The sequence below is a fragment of the Mesoplodon densirostris genome, chromosome 10, assembly GCF_025265405.1.
Source record: "Mesoplodon densirostris isolate mMesDen1 chromosome 10, mMesDen1 primary haplotype, whole genome shotgun sequence".
NCBI lineage: Eukaryota > Metazoa > Chordata > Mammalia > Artiodactyla > Ziphiidae > Mesoplodon > Mesoplodon densirostris.
The window spans coordinates 98,573,957-98,592,605 of NC_082670.1; the positions used below are offsets into that span (position 1 = coordinate 98,573,957).

The 18,649-nt window shown below is 42.0% G+C and overlaps 1 protein-coding gene across 1 annotated transcript in view; it reads left to right on the forward strand.

The window, feature by feature from the left end:
* ITPR1 (inositol 1,4,5-trisphosphate receptor type 1) overlaps positions 1 to 18,649 on the forward strand; it is a 324,401-nt gene that overhangs the window by 114,088 nt on the left and 191,664 nt on the right. The window contains exons 5-8 of the mRNA XM_060109116.1: positions 6,609 to 6,724; positions 13,705 to 13,791; positions 15,772 to 15,930; positions 18,105 to 18,203. Of these exons, the coding sequence (XP_059965099.1) occupies positions 6,609 to 6,724; positions 13,705 to 13,791; positions 15,772 to 15,930; positions 18,105 to 18,203 (461 nt within the window). The remainder of the gene's footprint in view (positions 1 to 6,608; positions 6,725 to 13,704; positions 13,792 to 15,771; positions 15,931 to 18,104; positions 18,204 to 18,649) is intronic.

Here is an 18,649-nt window from a genome sequence, read left to right on the forward strand (position 1 = left end):
TTTCATTGATACATGGGTTGGAGGGAGAACTGCTTCGTAGATACAGGGTTTACTCTTGGGAGTGAAGAAAATGTTTTGGAACTAAATAGAGGTGGTGGTTGTACAACACTGGGAATGTACTAAATGCCACAGAATTGTTCATTTGAAAATGGTTAATTTTATGTTACGTGCATTGAACTTAAAAAAGTCAAATATTGATAAAATGCAGAATAAAAATAACGGTCTTATGTCTGACACCTCACGCTTTCCCACTTTTTTGAGGCAACAATTGAAAACATTTTAACATTTTATTCTGGTATTTACCACTGTATTTCTAGATGATGTGTGTCTCTTCATATCTGTAGATGAATTTATCTTAAATATCACCTGTTCACTTCCTGGTATTATACGTGACGGTGGCTTCTGACACTTTCCTGCTCCCCCTCCACCCTCCCATGAAAGTTGTATTACTTTTTTTGGCTAAATTAATAGTTGGTCTTAGATTTTTATGAGCTGTGTCAATATTGTTCACCATTGAGCTAAACACATACTACATTTTATCAATAGTACACAGCTTTTCCCTGGAGTTCTTAATAATCTCATTTGTCCTGATTTGCCTAGCTCTTTTTTTTTTTTTGTGGTACGCGGGCCTCTCACTGTTGTGGTCTCTCCCGTTGCGGAGCACAGGCTCCGGACGCGCAGGCTCAGTGGCCATGGCTCACGGGCCCAGCCGCTCCGCGGCATGTGGGATCTTCCCAGACCGGGGCACGAACCCGTGTCCCCTGCATCGGCAGGCGGACTCTCAACCACTGCGCCACCAGGGAAGCCCTGCCTAGCTTTTTTGTAGCATTTACTAGTGTTCTCTCCCTCTGCAAGCCTCATCACGCTTCCATGTGGCAGGCGGAGGGGATGAGCCATCACTCCTGGGCCTCAGCCCATGGGCCCTTTGTCCCTGTTCCAGGTTGGGCAGTGATGCCCTGCACAGTGTCATCACGGGGTCCTGAGCCTCTCCAGGGTTCCTCAGGGCAAATAAGCTTGCTTCTCACTGGTACCCTCACTGTAGATACCTCCCTCCGTCTCTCAAGTTCCACCTCTCCATCCTCTTTCCATCTTCATTTATTCCAAAAGAAGGATTTGAGTTTCTCAGAAGATGAAGTTGCATTTTTTTGTTTTTAATGTTCATGGTGTTGGCGTATTTTGTTGGGGGAGGGGAAAAGGAGAGGAAAGGTCTTTATTCTGCCCTCTGAAAACTATGAATCAAGTTCAAGCTTTTGTAAGGCTCAATTAACATATTCTCTAGGTTTGGTTACATCTCCCTAGCCAAGATGAGTCGCTGCATTGCATTTGTCGTACTGATTTCGTCAACTCTCTTCTCCAGTACCCCCATCCTTCCTCTTCTTCTGCCTCTAACACCTTAAGTTACTGACTGTCCTGTATTTTCAACCTGCTAATTGACCAATGGCCCACTGAACATTTCAGCTTGCTTGTTGCATAGGCATCTCAAACCAAGCAAAGCCAAAATAAGATTCTTGATTTCTCCTATTCTCCTCTAAATCCGCCCCCTCCCAGCCTTCCCTTTCTTAGGAGGTACCATCACCAAGAAGAAAGCTCCTGTAGAAACAAAAACCAGGTTCTTCTTTGTTTAAAGCCCTTTGGTAGCTTCCCACAAGGACAAGCAGTGCCTCCTCGTGACCCACACAACCCTGCGTGATGTGGCCCCTGCTTGCTTCTCCAGACACGTCTCCTACAACTCTCCCTTCGTCCGCTACCCTCCAGCCCTTCTTTGCTCATTTATAACGTCCTGAAGATTTCCTTCCAGCTCGAAGCCTTCGCCCTTGCTGTTCCCTCTGCCTGGAAGGCGTTGCCTCTCCATTGTTACCAAAGCCCGGCTCCTTCTCACCCTGCAGCTCTCTGCTCAGAAGCCGTGGATGTGCCTTTCGTTGATGACTCCGTGTAAAGTGCTACTCCTCCACACCAGCCGCATTGGGCTGATAGATAATTCTCGTCTCCATAGTCCTTTAACTTGCTGTATACTTCAAGTTGTGTATTTGACTAGTTTTTCGCTGTCACTAGGGTTATACTAAGAAACTTGTGCACTGGGTTCACTGTTACAGTCTCAGCCCCCTGTACTGTGCCCAGCACATAGTAGGCACTTTAATAAGTAGTCATTGGGTTTATGAATAGACTGCTGGGGGCTCAAAGCTGGAAGTGACTTAAGAGGACAAACCTGATGTCGCTTCTGGAGACCTAGGGATTTCAGCACGTTTAAATCCTTAATACAATAACCATCTTTGTGCCGCTACACTACTCCTAGCCCCTAGGTTACCAGAGAGTACAGAACAGACATGAGTCCCTGCCGTCAGGCACTTTACATTCTAGAGTTCAAAGTTCTAAGGATGTGGAGGACAGCAAGGAGATGGGGGGTTTCGGCCATTCTTCTGGCAGACTTTATTCTCTGAGTCCCTGATGTGTGGCTCCCTCTGAGGTCGGCTTCTTGCTTTCTCACCCCGCTGGGGACCCCATTAAGGTGGCTTCCAAGCACACCTGTGGCTCCTCTTCCTCCTGTCTTTTCTTTTTAAAAAAAAATTAATTTATTTATTTTTGGCTGTGTTGGGTCTTCGTTGCTGTGCGCCGGCTTTCTCTAGTTGCGGTGAGCGGGGCTACTCTTCGTTGCGGTGCGCGGGCTTCTCATTGTGGTGGCTTCTCTTGTTGCAGAGCGTGGGCTCTAGAGTGCAGGCTCAGTAGTTGTGGTGCATGGGCTTAGTTGCTCCATGGAATGTGGGATCTTCCTGGACCAGGGCACGAACCCATGTCCCCTGCATTGGCAGGTGGATTCTTAAGCACTGCACCACCAGATAAGTCCCCTCCTGTCTTTTCTTAACCAAGCACCACAAGTCCTAAGGTCATGGTTAACGCAGCTGCTAAGCAGTTGAGTGTTCTCCCTTCACATCATTCCAAGTTCTGGAATGCTCTTTATTTATTTACTTTTATAAATTTATTTATTTAGTTTATTTTCGGCTGCATTGGGTCTTTGTTGCTGCACGTGGGCTTTCTCTGGTTGCAGCGAGCGGGGACTACTGTTTGTTGTGGTGTGCGGGCTTCTCACTGTGGTGGCTTCTCTTGTTGCGGAGTACGGGCTCTAGGCTCACGGGCTTCAGTAGTTGTGGCTCGCAGCCTCAGTAGTTGTGGCTCACAGGCTCAGTAGTTGTGGTGCACAGGCTTAGTTGCTCTGCGGCATGTGGGATCTTCCTGGACCAGGAATCGAACCCGTGTCCCCTGCATTGGCAGGCGGATTCTTAAACACTGCGCCACCAGGAAAGTCCCTGGAATGCTCTTTAAACGATGGAAGATCAGCTGTGGCCTGTTTTCAGCCCACGGGCCCTTTAACACTTAACCCAGCCCCTCCATTCTGCTCACTTCTCCTTTGCTAGCCCAGTGTGGCATCTGCTAAAGCTTAGGAATATTCCAAAGTAATTTTTTGAAAGCTTAATTTAGTTTATTTTTTAAAAGCCTTGAAAAATCACTTGTCACGTAAGAGATCTTTGTGGCATTTCTTTGGGGCAAAATCAAAGCACAGTGTGTGTGTGTGTACATGCACATACATATACACACATACATACTTCCCCCAAATAAGTACAATTTTTCCACCAGATTCCCTATATTTGTGCATTTCTATACTTAGCACAGTATTGGAATCCAGCAGAACTTTAACTTTGTCCTGCTGTGCCATCCAAATAGCAAAGGGCAATATAGAGCCACTGAAGTGCAAAATTTCAGAAGGTTACTTTAACATCATATTTGAATTGCTTAATTTAATTTTCACTTTGAATCAGTTGCTAAGCAACCAGGAAGACAGGACAAAATCAGCAAGGCTAATTTGGTTTTGTTACTAGTATGTTAGCATCTCATATTTACATAGACGGTTGGTTGTAAAAATGCTTAATCCAGTACAATGCTCTGTTTTGCCCAAGAAAAATAGTTGGTGTGGAAGTTACAACAAGGCTTTGGTTGGATTGACAGTGCTTCAATTCACACTCTCATCTTAGGTGAATGGAAAGCTATGTGAAATTTGAGCCTGTGTGTAGTCCATTGGTTTGTTAGGTGGGTTATACCCACTGACAGTACCATCAACAGTTGTAAAATGGTACTTTCCACTGCATGTTAATCCCTTGGTGTTATAGATCCAGCTGGATCCTCAAATCAACTTAAGTCAAATTATGGGTCGGATGGGGTGGGATGCTAATGCATACCAGTTAGCCATCATCATATGAATTGTGCTGGAGGGAAAAATAATCGTTTTTCTCAATGTCTTCTTATTGATGAAAATTGAAATTATTAACCTCATTTAATCCATAAAAAGTTGTGTATCAGATATTAATACCAGTGACTTAAGTGTTTTGAATGGTTTTTTGGTATTAAGTCTTGTGATTATCAAGGAAGTCACCCTGGTCCTGCGCAAATGCCACCTTCTGTCTTGTGTCAAAGATAGGACATTTAACCCTGGCTGGTAGTCTCATGGTTGTATGTGATTGTTCTCAGGGTGAATGGGGAGTTCACATATATCAAAGCGGTAGAAAAACTGTGTCTTTCAGTGATGTCATGAAGTTGCCACTGATACAGCAAATAACACTGACCTGTGAGTTTCATTAGAGATGGAGAGAGCGGCCCTATCTTTTAAACCAGTTTCCTGCCATGTCCTTTGTTCTCTAAAGACCTGGATAGCGTCTTTCATGTGCACTAACGATTACTTTCAGTAGATGGATTATATTCTTGATAAAGATGGATATCAGTGATCTTATATTTGTCTGGTAGCTGCTTGTGACTAGGTAGAAATATTTAGTGACGAAGGAGGTTACAGAAATGGGAAAGTACCTTTTATTTCTACAGTTAATTGACTAAAAATTATTTTCTGAACAGTGTCAAGTATTTGTGTGCACTGTACTTAGTAAAAGTTCATTGATTCCAACTAGAAGAAAGGGTGATCTGAATTAGAGGAAAGACTTAGTAGCTGTGTCCTTGACAGTAAATGAATATTTTTTACTTTGAGATAGTTATTTGGCTAAGACAAAGACAGTCTTTAGCTGTTCAGTGTCCTTTCAGGGAATGTCTCAGTGAACAGATAAGAATAAGTGTACAGTTAGTAGATTAAGTTTTTTATAAAAGCTTTATCCGATCTACTTTCAGGGTGCAGTTTTTCCAAATCTGGGTGTTCATTCCAAATTTATTAATTTTACTGTACAAATACCATTTGAAAATCCTGTATGTCAAAAGGTAAAATTTTCAGAGAGTGAGTATCAATTCTAGTATTAGTTTTTTAGAGCGGTTATTTGTAAACTTTTTCCATGGCATATCCCTATCAAAAATTTTTGACATACCCCTAAAGTGTGTGTGTGTGTGTGTGTGTGTGTTTAAAAGTTATATACATGTGTCACTGTACGAATAGATTGTATACATTATAAAAGCAAGCAGGAAAATATATGTTGATGAAAAAGATTAAGATTAGGCTTCCCTGGTGGCACAGTGGTTGAGAGTCCGCCTGCCGATGCAGGGGACACGGGTTCGTGCCCCGGTCTGGGGAGATCCCACAGGCCACCGAGCAGCTGGGCCCATGAGCCATGGCTGCTGAGCCTGCACGTCTGGAGCCTGTGCTCCACAACAGGAGAGGCCACAACAGTGAGAGGCCCGCGTACCACAAAAAAAAAAAAAAAAAAAAAGATTAAGGTTAAACAATAATGTGTCCTCTTAATCATGATTAGCATATTATCATGAATATCTTAAGGCACATGGCTGCTTTAAGGGCAACGTTCATCATTAGAGACAACATTTTAAGTGTTTTTTAAAACAGTCTTTAATATCTGGGTGACTTTTTCTTCACATCTGGTTAGATCATCACTATTTTTCCTTTTTCTTGTTTGTGGGGTTTGCATTACTCCTCTCTTCGGTGTTTTGATTTCATTGCAGACATCTTTTGAAGCCACTAGTCCATTTTGTGAGTTAGTTCTACTACATAAAACAGTGTAAAATGTCATGACCCCAGGCATTCCTAAACAGAAGCACATCACCATGCACTGAGAGAGAGGGAGAAGACACAGAATGTCTCTGCAAGTTCATTTATTTTCTTCCTGCTCCCCAGAGAATCATCTGGTAAACAACACTCAAGAGACCATTGCCCATGGAGGTGCCTCCACATAAGCTTTTGTTTTTGTTTTTAAATGTAGTCGAATTGAAGTGAGTTGGATTTATATCCAGAAATGTTTGTATGTACTGTTGCATACAGTGAGACTACTGCCCTTCAATTTGTCCATCATAAAGGAAAGGAGATAACTCTGGGGCAGCATTGAGAGCTCTGAATTTGGACTCTGAGTCCCAGCTCTGCCCCTAACTGGCTGTGTGACAATGGACATTTGACTTACTTTCTAGAAGTTTCATTTTCCTCATTTCTAACCTCACATAATGGCGGTGAGAATTAAAGGTCAAAGGAGAGGTTTGTAAAAGGGCCTTGTAACTTAGCATTTACACTTCCATGTAATTTATAATGCCTTATAGACATAAAAGGGGAAAGTTTTTTTCATAGGGTGAGTGTATATACTTCCTCAGTAACGCTTTTTACTTGTTTGTTTCACTTCTAGATTGCCTCTTTAAACTATGTCCCATGAATCGCTACTCCGCCCAGAAGCAGTTCTGGAAAGCTGCTAAGCCAGGAACCAACAACACGACAGACGCAGTGCTGCTTAACAAACTACACGTACGTATTGGGATGGAGCTCCATGGCGAGGTCTCATGCGCGGCCATGTGGGTTGTCTGAGTGGAATGGGTCGGGAAGATGAGTTTTGCAGTCCTGTAGCTCTGGATACCAGCTTTCATACAGTCTTTGATAAAGGGCTAAAAGGGAGCTGACCCTAAGGAAAGGTGGGTCATAGTCATCCTGAGATGTCTTGAGAGTTTCTTTTTTCTCAGCCATTCCCTTTCTGGGATGGCTTTAGGTACAGTACTGGTTATGAGCACAAGCTCAGGAAGCGAACTGCCTAGATTAGAATGCTAGCTTCACCACTCACTAACTGGACATCTTGGGTGAGTTACTTAGCCATTTTGTGCCTCTGTTACCTCGTCTGTAAAATGGGAATGATAATATCCACATCAAGATGTTGTTTTGAGGATTACATGAAATGAAACATAAAACACGTGAACAATGCCTGGCATGTGATAAGTGCTCAGAAAATTTTAGCTTTTATCATTGTATTTATCTTGTCTATTACTTGGCATATAAAAGAGATGCTCATTCTACGGCTGATGTGCTTTGTGACCATAAGCAAATTTTTGAGCCTCTCTGAGCCTGTTTTTCCATCTGTCAAATGATGATATAATTCTTCTAGTGTCGAGATGATATAATTCTTCTGTGAGGCTAATCTGTGTGGAACTTCTTTGGGATGTGGAGAAGAAAGACATGACATATATCCACTGTGGTATTGAAATTGCAGTCCATTCCCCATCCCCCTGTTCTGCTTTATTTTTCTCCACATCACTTATCATGATCTTTCTAATTTATTTATCAGCTCTCTACCCCTACTAGAATGTAAACTACTCACAGGCAGAACTTTGTGTCAGGTTTGCTCGTTGCTGTATCCCTCTTGCCTACAACATATGGTAGGCACTCAAATATTTACTAACTTAATTAAAAAAAAAAAGCTCTTTCTTGAGACTTAGTGATGATAGCCGAGGATGTAGGGTATCTGTGAGCACGTGGGGCTCACGCTTGCTTTCTTTGTGACTAATGAATGACAAAGTCACAGCCAGCTGCACTGGGTAAGGTAGGGATGAAATTGATTCTGTCCACTGAGGTATTCTTAGTCCATCTCAACCCCTTTCTTCTCCTACGCTTTTTACAGCTGTAGTTGTAAATTCAGATTCCTCATGGCCAAGCAGGAAGCCAGTTGGAACCAAGAGGCCTTGGTGGGCTGGGTTGCTAAGGGGCGTGTGCCTGTGTGCGGGTCTAGGGGGCAGCTCCGCTTCCCTGCCATTGCTGCGTGGGAAGGCGGGCCAGGAACTGCCGCCACATCATCTGCTTCTTCAAGAGAAGCTAAAATCCATGCTTTGATGTGTCATCTCCCAATTTTTAAAAAATGTTGGCAGCTACTTCCCTTAAAGTTTAAAACATAACACTCAACACCAGTACAGGAATGGCTCAGCAGGATGGCGTCCTCTGGCCAACTATTCGCAGCCTGTGATACGTGTGTTGTTTCATCAGCAGTTCCTTTTCCCACCCCTTGCCACAAATGAACCATGAAAAAACCACAGAGTTGGAAAAGGCGACCCTAAAGGTGACCAAGGACTTTGAACTCCTTACTAAAATAAACAATAAATTCTCTCTTTCATGCTGTTTTTGTTTTAAATAAATTTTAAAAGGAAACCAACACTGTCTCCTGATTCAGGATCACTGACATGACTTGCAGGTCTTGGCTGTTAACTTTGTGCAGTTCCTGCTTTCCTGCTTGGCTGGACCTTTTTTTCCCCCTCTTGTGTCTGAAAGTCATCCACATGTTCTAGTGCCGTCATTAAAATGTTGTATTTTGGGCAGCCACTTGCCTTTGGGGGCGGACGGCCAGTCTCCAGTGGGTTTTCATTTTTATTTTTGTCAGCTACTGTGGAGCACCCCAGTCAAAGGTCAGATTATTTTAAATTAATGCCATTTAAGGAATTAGTCGTCTAGACCAGTTGACTTCCTATTGACTAGGATAAGCAACATGCCACCAACTCCCTGAAGGACAATGACATCTAGTGGCTGGTTGCTATGTGTGTCTGTTCGTTCTGAGAGAATAACTGGATTCTAACTCCCCTGGTCGTGATTTCCCAAGACTCTTGGCAGAATGAGGTTCCCCCATCTGCAAGTCACATAATTTGTTCTACAGCCCTCGACTACCATTCCCTGACAGCATTTTTACCTGTTACCTTGAAACAGCACCTACATTGTTTTGGTTCTGAGAAATGGTCCATTACCTTAAGCCGTAGCTTCTACAAGCTAGGAGGAACCAGAGGAGTGAGGAGTCTTTATTGTCATCTGAAGCCTGGGTCCTGCCTTGCTTGTTTCCAGAAACCTTAAAATTTATGTTAGATACTTCAGAGCTTGTTGACCTTAAATAAGGTTCTCCACCATTCCAGTGACGTCTCTGTAGTAATTTAATAATGGTTTCTCCATTTCTGAAATAAAATAACAGGTGACTGTGATGGGGTTGACCTTGATGTTGCTTAGGGAGCATCGTAATGTCTGTGGTGATTCATGGTGGTAGAGACCATAGCAGAGAGCGTGATTTCTCCCTTAGAAATTCAGAACTGTCCACAACCCATTGTGTAAGGGAAAAGAGCAACAGGTACTTAAATTATTGGGATTTTTAAATACTGAAAAGATAACACGTTTAAGATGGCTTTTTAAAAATCTAGGCTTCTTGCCACAGAGGTACAATGAAGGTGTTTCTGAAGTGAGTATTGTAGGAGGTGAGCTCCAAAGTATACATGAGTAAGAAAAGGAAAAAAAAAATGACCTCTAGGGCTTCCCTGGTGGCGCAGTGGTTGAGAGTCCGCCTGCCGATGCAGGGGACACAGGTTTGTGCCCCGGTCCGGGAGGATCCCACATGCCGCGGAGCGGCTGGGCCCGTGAGCCATGGCCGTTGGGCCTGCGCGTCCAGAGCCTGTGCTCCGCAACAGGAGAGGCCACAGCAGTGAGAGGCCTGCGTACCGCAAAAAAAAGACCTCTAAACCTTAATCCTCAAAGGTAATCTTGGTATGTGCCCCAGTCTCCCATCCCCTATTTTATTCCTTTATCTCTCTATTTTAAAGTATTAATGGGGGCATGCCATCTCACTTTCTTCCTTTTTTTTTTTTTGGCGGTGCCAAAAATAAATCTTAGTTCCCTGGCCAGGGATTGAACCCATGCCCCTTGCATTGGAAGCATGGAGTCTTAACCACTGGACCGCCAGGGAAGTCCCTCACTTCTCTTTCTTTCATCTGCTTTTTTTCCCACTTAATATGTCATAAATAAATAGGTAGCTCTGTATTTTTAATGGCTACTTGATTACTCCATGACATAGCAGTATTGTAATTTTAGACAGCCAATCCCTATGGGGGGAGGAGGTATTCAGGATTCTGACAGTTTTTGCCATTCCCCCCCAAAATAAATGATGGTTATGGCCTTGTGCACATGCCAGATTATCTTCTTAGAGAAACTCCTAGAAATGGGATTGCTAAATCAAAATTATGCCCGTTGAAAAACTTTTTGGTAGATATTGCTGGATTATTCTTTAGAAAGGTTATACAAATTCACTGTCTTACAGTGTGGGCTCCTCTTTAGAATATACTTGAGGGATTTAATAGACCAGATCTAATTTTTTCAAAGGTGAAAGCAGCCTTGATCAGTGGGCCCAGATATTGTCTGTACTGTACTTCCTTTTTTAAAATTTTATTTTTAAAATTAATTTTTATTGGAGTATAGTTGATTTAAAATGTGTTAGTTTTACTTCCTTTTTTTATCAACCTTTTGGACTAAAAATCATGATGGATTTTTTTTCTGAAAGCCAAATTATATGTCAGTTATATCAGTAAAACTGGGGGAAGGGAACAAATTTGGTTTTGTGGAGGAGTTATCTAAAGACTGATTTGTGAACTCAAATGAACACATATATAGTATTTGTACACTTAGTAAAAGGTGAAGTGAGTGGGAGAGTTTTCTCCTTAAACAAAGGGTGCTTATAGGAAAAGTGAATTCTTAGAATGGTCCATAAGCTTAATGCATGGAATGTTTGTTTAGTATATGTAGGCTTGGTCATCATTAAACCTTTTAATGGAGTTTTCAGATGTGATATTTGATATTCTTAGATATTTATTCTCCAGTTGTGTATTTTCTGTCCTAATTTTATCTTTTGTATGTTTGTACACGAATGACCTTTAATCTTTAGAGCTGCTGGTGTTTAATTAGTCTTAAATATGAAATATGTGTCTTCTTGGTGACTAATCCGACATTTCCTTTTAGATATGCCAGTGACCACTGGATTACTACTGTGTACTTAGTCTGAGCGTAGGTAGGAACTTAATATTTTAGATTAATATTTCTTAGATTGAAGCCACTGGAAATTCTTGAGAGTAAGAGGAATATCCATGAGAATTTTCCCTCTTAAACAGGAGCTCTTATATCATTTAAGTTCAAGACACAGTACTTTATAATTTTCTCAAGGTGAATCCTTTTGGTGTGGTGTTTCGAGCAGAGAAAATTTGTATTTGTTTGTTGGAAAATGTTTTATTTTACTGAATTCCTTGATTTTCCCCCCCTTTGACATTTTTTTGCTTTCTCAACTTTCCTGTCCTTATTAGCTGAGAACTGCTTAGCAGAAAGAATAAATGGCTCTCTGCAAAGTACAAACCTGCCTTCCAAGTGGATTCAGTCCAGTGTTTTTTTTTTTTTTAAACTACCTGCAGAACCTGTGGGTACTGTAGAGCTCTTTGGATGGGGTACAGCTCAGGCATGAAAATAGGGAGAACGGAGGTGGGAGGAAGGGATGGGGAGGTGTTTATGGAGGGGAAGAGAGGGTGGGGGAGAGCCATGCCTAGGGCGGTTTGGATGCCAAGGATGGCCATGGTGTCTGCGCTGGCATTATTTCTGGATGTGTCTTGAACCCAGTGGATATTACCTTTTTGTAACTGAGAATAGCAGACTGGTAACTAATTCCAAAAGAGAAAGAGGGAAGCCTCTGAATAGACCATTGTTTTAAAGGGTTGAGACATATGCTACAGACTTGCAGTCATCCACACAAACGTAGGCAAATCCTTACCCTCCTATAAATGTGGTTTCTTTTTGGTTTAGGATTGCTTCCTACAGCTTATTTTTCTCAAAAGATGTTCCTTCCTAAAAATACCTATACGCCAGGTAGAGGTGGAGCGAATGCCGAATTTGAAGGAAACAAAGATTCTTTGCCCACCCGCCTTAGTTCACCTTTTGAAGTTTTCATTAGAACATTTCTTAGTTACAGAAACTTGTGTATAACAATGGTTAAAATTTATTGAATGCCTTTTTTGTGTCTGGTATGCATTTTCTGTAATCTCTATGATTAGGGAGAAAAAAGGCTTGTATTGTCCTCATTTTGTGGATGAGAATGCTGAGTGAGGCTTGGTGAGATTAAACGACTTGGCCAAAACGATAAAGCTGGTCTGTGGTGGGGCCTCCCTGGTGGCGCAAGTGGTTGAGAGTCCGCCTGCCGATGCAGGGGATACGGGTTCGTGCCCCGGTCTGGGAGGATCCCATATGCCGCGGAGCGGCTGGGCCCGTGAGCCATGGCCGCTGAGCCTGCGCGTCCGGAGCCCGCGCGTCCGGAGCCTGTGCTCCGCAACGGGGGAGGCCACGACAGTGAGAGGCCCGCATACCGCAAAAAAAAAAAAAAAAAAAAAAGCTGGTCTGTGGTGGAACCAAGACCAAGTCCAGAAGGGTTGTGTGGAAATGCGGATGTGTTCCCTGGGAAAGAAGCCCATTAACCCACTGGCATCTGGTAGCATCTTGCCTCAAGGCAAGGGGAGACTCTACGAAGAGAACATTGGAAACGATTCTGAAGTACATCATTGGTCATCATCATGCTTCTGTCACCCATCAGATTAGATGCCGTATTTCTTCCATTATTTTTCTTTTGTTTTAGTTAGTCTGGGTTTGGGAATCAGAGATTGGAACAGCAGTTTAATTGCCTAGGATGAAACTAGTTCCCCTTGGTTATAATATGCTAACAGACTTGCAGAGCTACACAGGTGAACGAAGGAAAAATGGCTGTGCGGGTTGGTGGCCTTGGCAAACTGTTATGGGAACCCTCTATTTGGTTTTACCATGTTCCCTGGCCTGCCAGAGCTGCACTAGTAATATCTCCAGCCTCATTTGTGAATGTGTAAATCTGGAGTTAACCCAAATGTGGGTTTGAGGATTATCTCTTACTTAGTTAATAGATATGTAATTTTTTTAAAATGACATTATTAAGCAAAATTTCAAATATACACAGTAGTAGAGAAAATAGTACTCCTTTTGTACCCATTCAAGTAGCTGTGCAGTGTCGACCAAACTTTTTCATCTCTCTGAGTCTGTTTCTTCTTTATTAAATTGGGATAATGATCTTCTCCTCAGGGAACTACTATGAAAATTAAATAAATTATAATTGGTATGTAACAATAATAGCTAACACTCCATGAATGCTGCAGTGATGAGATACCGTGCTGTGTGATTCCTGTGAGGTGAAGGTACTATTTTTATTTTCATTTTACAAAAGAGGAAACTGAGGCTTGCAAAGATGTTAAATAACACATTCCAGGTCACAAGACCAGTATTTAAATCCTGTTTTATTTTAGTCCAAAGCTATAAAGAAGACCTGTACAAATTATAAAAGGGCTATGCAAATTCCCTTCCAACCCTACCCTATTTTCTTTAAAAATACATAAGCTTGTGACTTAGTCTTACCCTAACCAGATGTCCATGAATTCCTTAAAAAATGAATACATTTTTGAAAAGCCAAGAAGGCCAGCAAACAAGGCATAGTGGGTTGGATTCTTGAATCCCTTGCTCATTGCTCTTAGCCTCAGGGTGTACTTAGGTATTTGCTTATTTCTGTGGTTCTTGTATGAACTGGCTATATTGCTTTTACCTTGCGGCAGAGAAATATATAACCCCTTGTTTCCTCTTTGTGACCCATCTTCCTCCTCTATGTACAGCATGCTGCAGACTTGGAAAAGAAGCAGAATGAGACAGAAAACAGGAAATTGCTGGGGACCGTGATCCAGTATGGCAACGTGATCCAGGTGGGTCAAAGCCGCTGTTCTGTCGTGGAGCTGAACCTTCACAGAGTGAAATGAAAAACAAGCACACGAAACCCGGTTTGGACAGATAGGACTCCGTGGAGACAGCCAGTTTATTGCAAAAGGTCTAGCATTTCTTGTGATGTGGGCTGGACTCTTGGGCTTTTAGTTGGTTCTTTCTCAGTGCAAGAGTCCACTTCTCTCCTCTGTCCTGTTCATTTAAAATCTGTCCACATTTTTTAGATGGGAGGCTCCCTCTCTGAAGAGGAGCCTGGCTGTTGCGCTTTGGCCTAACTTGCATTGCTTGAAAGTTCTTCATATTTGGTAAAAATTGGTTCACGAGCTGGTCGCCAGAAGTAATAAGCAATTCTGTACCTTCAGGTAGAATATTTGATGATAGGTCTCATGTCTTACATCACGGGTTGTGAGGTTTACTTGTTTATATCTGGTACCTTCAAATTTGACAGGATAAAACAAAATTTAAGAAACAGCTACAACAGGTTTTGCTAAAAAAAAATCCACCTAGGTCTATCCTTGCAGAAAACTGTATGAAGAAGTCCAGGGCCAAATGTGGCTTTTTTTTTTTTTTTAACCATTTCTAAAAATTTAAGTATAGTTAACTTACGTTATGTTAGTTTCAGGTATATAGCAAAGTGGTTCAGTTATACATATGTGCATATATCTATTCTTTTCCAGATTTTTTTGTATTATAGGTTATTATAAGATATTGAATATAGTTCCCTGTGGTATACCGTAGGTCCTTGTTGTTTATTTTATGTATAGAATAGTGTGTATATGTTAATCCCAAACTCCTAATTTATCTCTCTTTACTAATACTAATATTAACTTTACAAATGACAAAGGAGTTCCTTCCCACTTTTTTTCCTGTTAGGTGCTAGGCAAGAACTCTTGCCATGCCTCAGCTGGCTCACCAGCAGAAAGGGAATAATAATGGTATCTGTGGCCTAGGATGATTGAGAGGTACCTGTCACAGAGTATGCTGTGAATACTTATTACCTAATATTTCTTATTTTCCCAGCCTAGATCTTGAGGATCACCTGTAGGTAATGCCAGGCTATAAACCAGCTGAGTCCAGCACTTGGAGAGGTGCATGGGGGATCACGGGCTACTCAGCAGAGTACCACGGAAGCTTGGGAAGGCATTGCCTTATGTATCATGGCCAGGGGATGTCAGGGGCTCACAGATGAGACAAGAAGACTTGTGGGCCTCCTAGGAGTGTTCTAGAAACTGTATCTGTTAACCTGAAAAGGGAGATACTGGCAGTTGGAAGTGGTGTCCCATGCTAGTCTTATCATTTCTCCAGGGATTGGACGGTCTTTCATATTCCCTTCCATCTTCTATTATGGCCTGTTGAGTTGGGAAGCCTTGGTCAGCTCTTCCTGGTCTAGACTTACTATGAGATGTTTCACATCTAGATCTTCCATCTTTCCATCCCCTTCATGTAACTGTTACACAAGAATTAAGAATAGAGTGCTTAGAAATTCAAGGTGGAAATCCATAGCAGCCATGTTTTTTCCAAATGAATTGACAGTCCCCTAATGGGGTCACTTATTAAATTGAACTGTTTCTCTTGTTCAAAAGTGCCCTTCCTTAGCTCCACCTTCATGTCAGGGCATATTCAGACTGCAGTTCTTTAGTCCCTTTACCTGGGGTTAGACCCCTTGCTGCTAACCAGTGGCAGAGTGCTGTTCCTAGCCAATGGTGCACTTGACCTGAGCGCCATCCATCTTGTCCAGGGCTGTGTTGGGGGTAAACTATGTCTTCTCCTCTTCCTTCTACTTCTCCCTTTGGTGTTCCTTCTTTTCTAATCATTCCCTGCCTTAGCCACTTCTGTGGTCCTCTAACTTCACAGGTGGCTCAGTGGTGGGAGGAGTGTTTGATACATATCTTATATGACTGAGAGAGAAATGGAGAGATTCGGAGACGTGCTGACACTCACCTTATCCTCTTGGTGGTTTTCAGCTCTTGCATTTGAAAAGTAATAAATACCTAACAGTGAATAAGAGGCTTCCAGCTCTGCTGGAGAAGAATGCCATGAGAGTAACGTTGGACGAGGCTGGCAACGAAGGGTCCTGGTTTTACATTCAGCCATTCTACAAGCTGCGATCCATCGGAGACAGTGTAAGTGCATATGCCCAGCCCAGGGCGTGCTCTGTGCCAGGCCTCCAACCATAACCGTACACTAGAGTCAACTAAGAGAAATTTAAAGTTGGAGCCAGAGGCTTATCCTGTATGAGGAGAAGGAAATCACTATGGAAACCAGTGTTTGGGAAACAGGGAAATTTGGAGAGCAATGTGACCTAAATACAGTAGCTCTGTTTTTTTCCTACTAGGCTTCTGAAAAAAATCATGTGAGCAGCCCATTACTTGAGTAACTTTACCACAAAAGCAGCTATCCTGTATGAGTGTCCTGGGGAGCGTCCCTGTCCTTCTAGATCAGTAGTGGAAAAGAAATGCTTCTCTATTGTAGAAATCAAGTTAGGACAGAAAGATGGAAAAGAAGTAGATACATCAGGGAAGGAGGGTGGATTTTAGGATTATCCTCACTTCCTCTTTGTTGATAACTCTGCAGGCTCTTGCTTCCATTTCAGTGACTGTGGTTGGTCCCGAGCTGGCTCCTCTCCTGAGGGGTCATTAAGTTATAAAGCCCCAGAAATCCTTTCCAGGGTGACTTAGAACAGTTCTGATACTTATTAGCTACCTTAATAAGTCATTATGCAGGCATATACTTAACAGTGACTATGTTTAAATGCTATCAGCTATATCTCGAACCTCGTTAAGATTCTGAAATAGTTGTTTTCTACCAAAAAGAAATAGGTATTGAAACAGTGTGAACTCTTGTCAAAAAGCTTAACTTGCCTTCACCTGAAACTGGGTTTTCCCATTTTTTAATATTGAAGTATCCAAGCTTTGGGTCGTTTAGATATGTTTTAGTTTATATGTTTGTGTGCATATTAAAGTCTATACAATATACCTGAAGCATCTAGTACCTGAGCAGTCCCCTCGCAGCTGGTGTACAGTGCATAGTGATCATCCACTGAGTATAGAAGAACGAGTCCAGTAAAGCTTAGGTTTCACCTAAAGGGTTGGGTTTTTTGACATATTTAACTTGAATATATTTTGAGTTAGAGAAAATTTAGTTGTATGTGTTCCCCAAATGTATCAAACTGAGAATAGGTGTGTTTTACACCTTAGGAAACCATCCTTTCTATTCTTCTTCCTTCCACTCCCATAATAAAAGACAAGGGTGCTTTGCTCTGAACTTCATTTTTAGCAAGTCCTTTGCTTTCTGGTCCTTTAAGCTTAGCTGTTTAGCTGTGCCTTAGTTGAGAAAGTAAGATGGACTTGAATACCTGTAGAATAGTGTCTTTCAAAGGACAGGTATTCATCTACTCATGGGCCAAGAGATCAATTTAGTAGCTTGTGAGTCTCATTTTAGAAAGTGGAATAGAATAGGCAGTATCAAGCTGTGTTAAACATAATGGGGATAAGATTGTTTGGGGGGGTGACTTTTTTTTTTGATAAATAGAGATCTCTATATCTTTCTATATATACATGCATATATGTATATACACATACATACATATACACATATAGCCACATAAGTCTGTATGACTGAGTCATAATAGAAAATGTATTTCTTACTACGACTTTTCAAAAAAGTATAAAAGTCATTGCTTTAGAAATATAAATTTATAGCTTTATTCTTTCAAAGATAAAGACTTACTTCAGGCAATAATCTGCTTCTACTCCTAAAATTTAGTTAGAGCTTATTTGTACAAGTGCCTTAACTGAAGCTAACGAAGATACGATTTTTTTCTTCCTGCTCTGGACTGACTTTGAGATCGCCTTTGGATAATCATTGACAATTGTGGACAAAAATTTACCCTTAGGCCTGTGAATATCACCCCTTCCTGGTCAGGGTCAGGCTTTGGGGTTTTAAAATCTTTTTTTAATTTTTAATTTTTTTGAAATTCCATTCTTTATATATTTGAAAATTTTTATTTTATATTGGAGTATAGTTGATTGACAATGATGTGTTAGTTACAGGTGTATAGCAAAGTGATTTAGTTATACCCATACAAGTATCCATTCTTTTTCAAATTCTTTTCCCGTTTAGGTAATGATAGAATCCTGAGCTGAGTTAATTGTGCATTTGTGCTGTATCATTCTACTTGCTGGAAGCTGGGCCTTCTTCTATGCAGGCTCTTACAGCTCCTGCCAGAACTAGCCACTGGTCAGTCTGCAGTCCTGACCTGTTTTGTGAAACGCTCTATTGGTCCTTTCCTTTCCAGGTGGTCATAGGTGACAAGGTTGTTCTGAACCCCGTGAATGCTGGCCAGCCCTTACATGCCAGCAGTCATCAGCTGGTGGATAACCCAGGCTGCAACGAGGTAAGGGAAATCAAGTTGTGGCTTGTGGGCAGTCATATGCTGCAGGAGCAAACCTTCCTGGGGCCAGAGCATGTGCGTGCTCACAGCGACTTGAGTAGTGACTCGGGGCAGTGTACCCATTCTGCAGGTGAACAAACCGAGAGCCAGGCCTGCCACATGAGGTTATATAAGCCTGTTCATTGGGTGGGGGCTGATAGTCACCTGAGGGCTCAGCTTGCTAAGCTTTGTATCCCTGGGGGATTATTTTCTAATTTCTTTAACAAGAGAAGGGTCCCCTTTACCAAGTGTTTTTGGCCAGAGGGGTACCCTTTTCTAATTGGTCTCCCTAAAGAGTGTGTCTTTTGCTAATTCATAAGAAGGGGACACTGCCGGCCATCGGCAGCCCTGTGAGAGTGATATCTTACTTTTGGCAGTACATCTACTTAACTTAATTGGCAATTATAGGA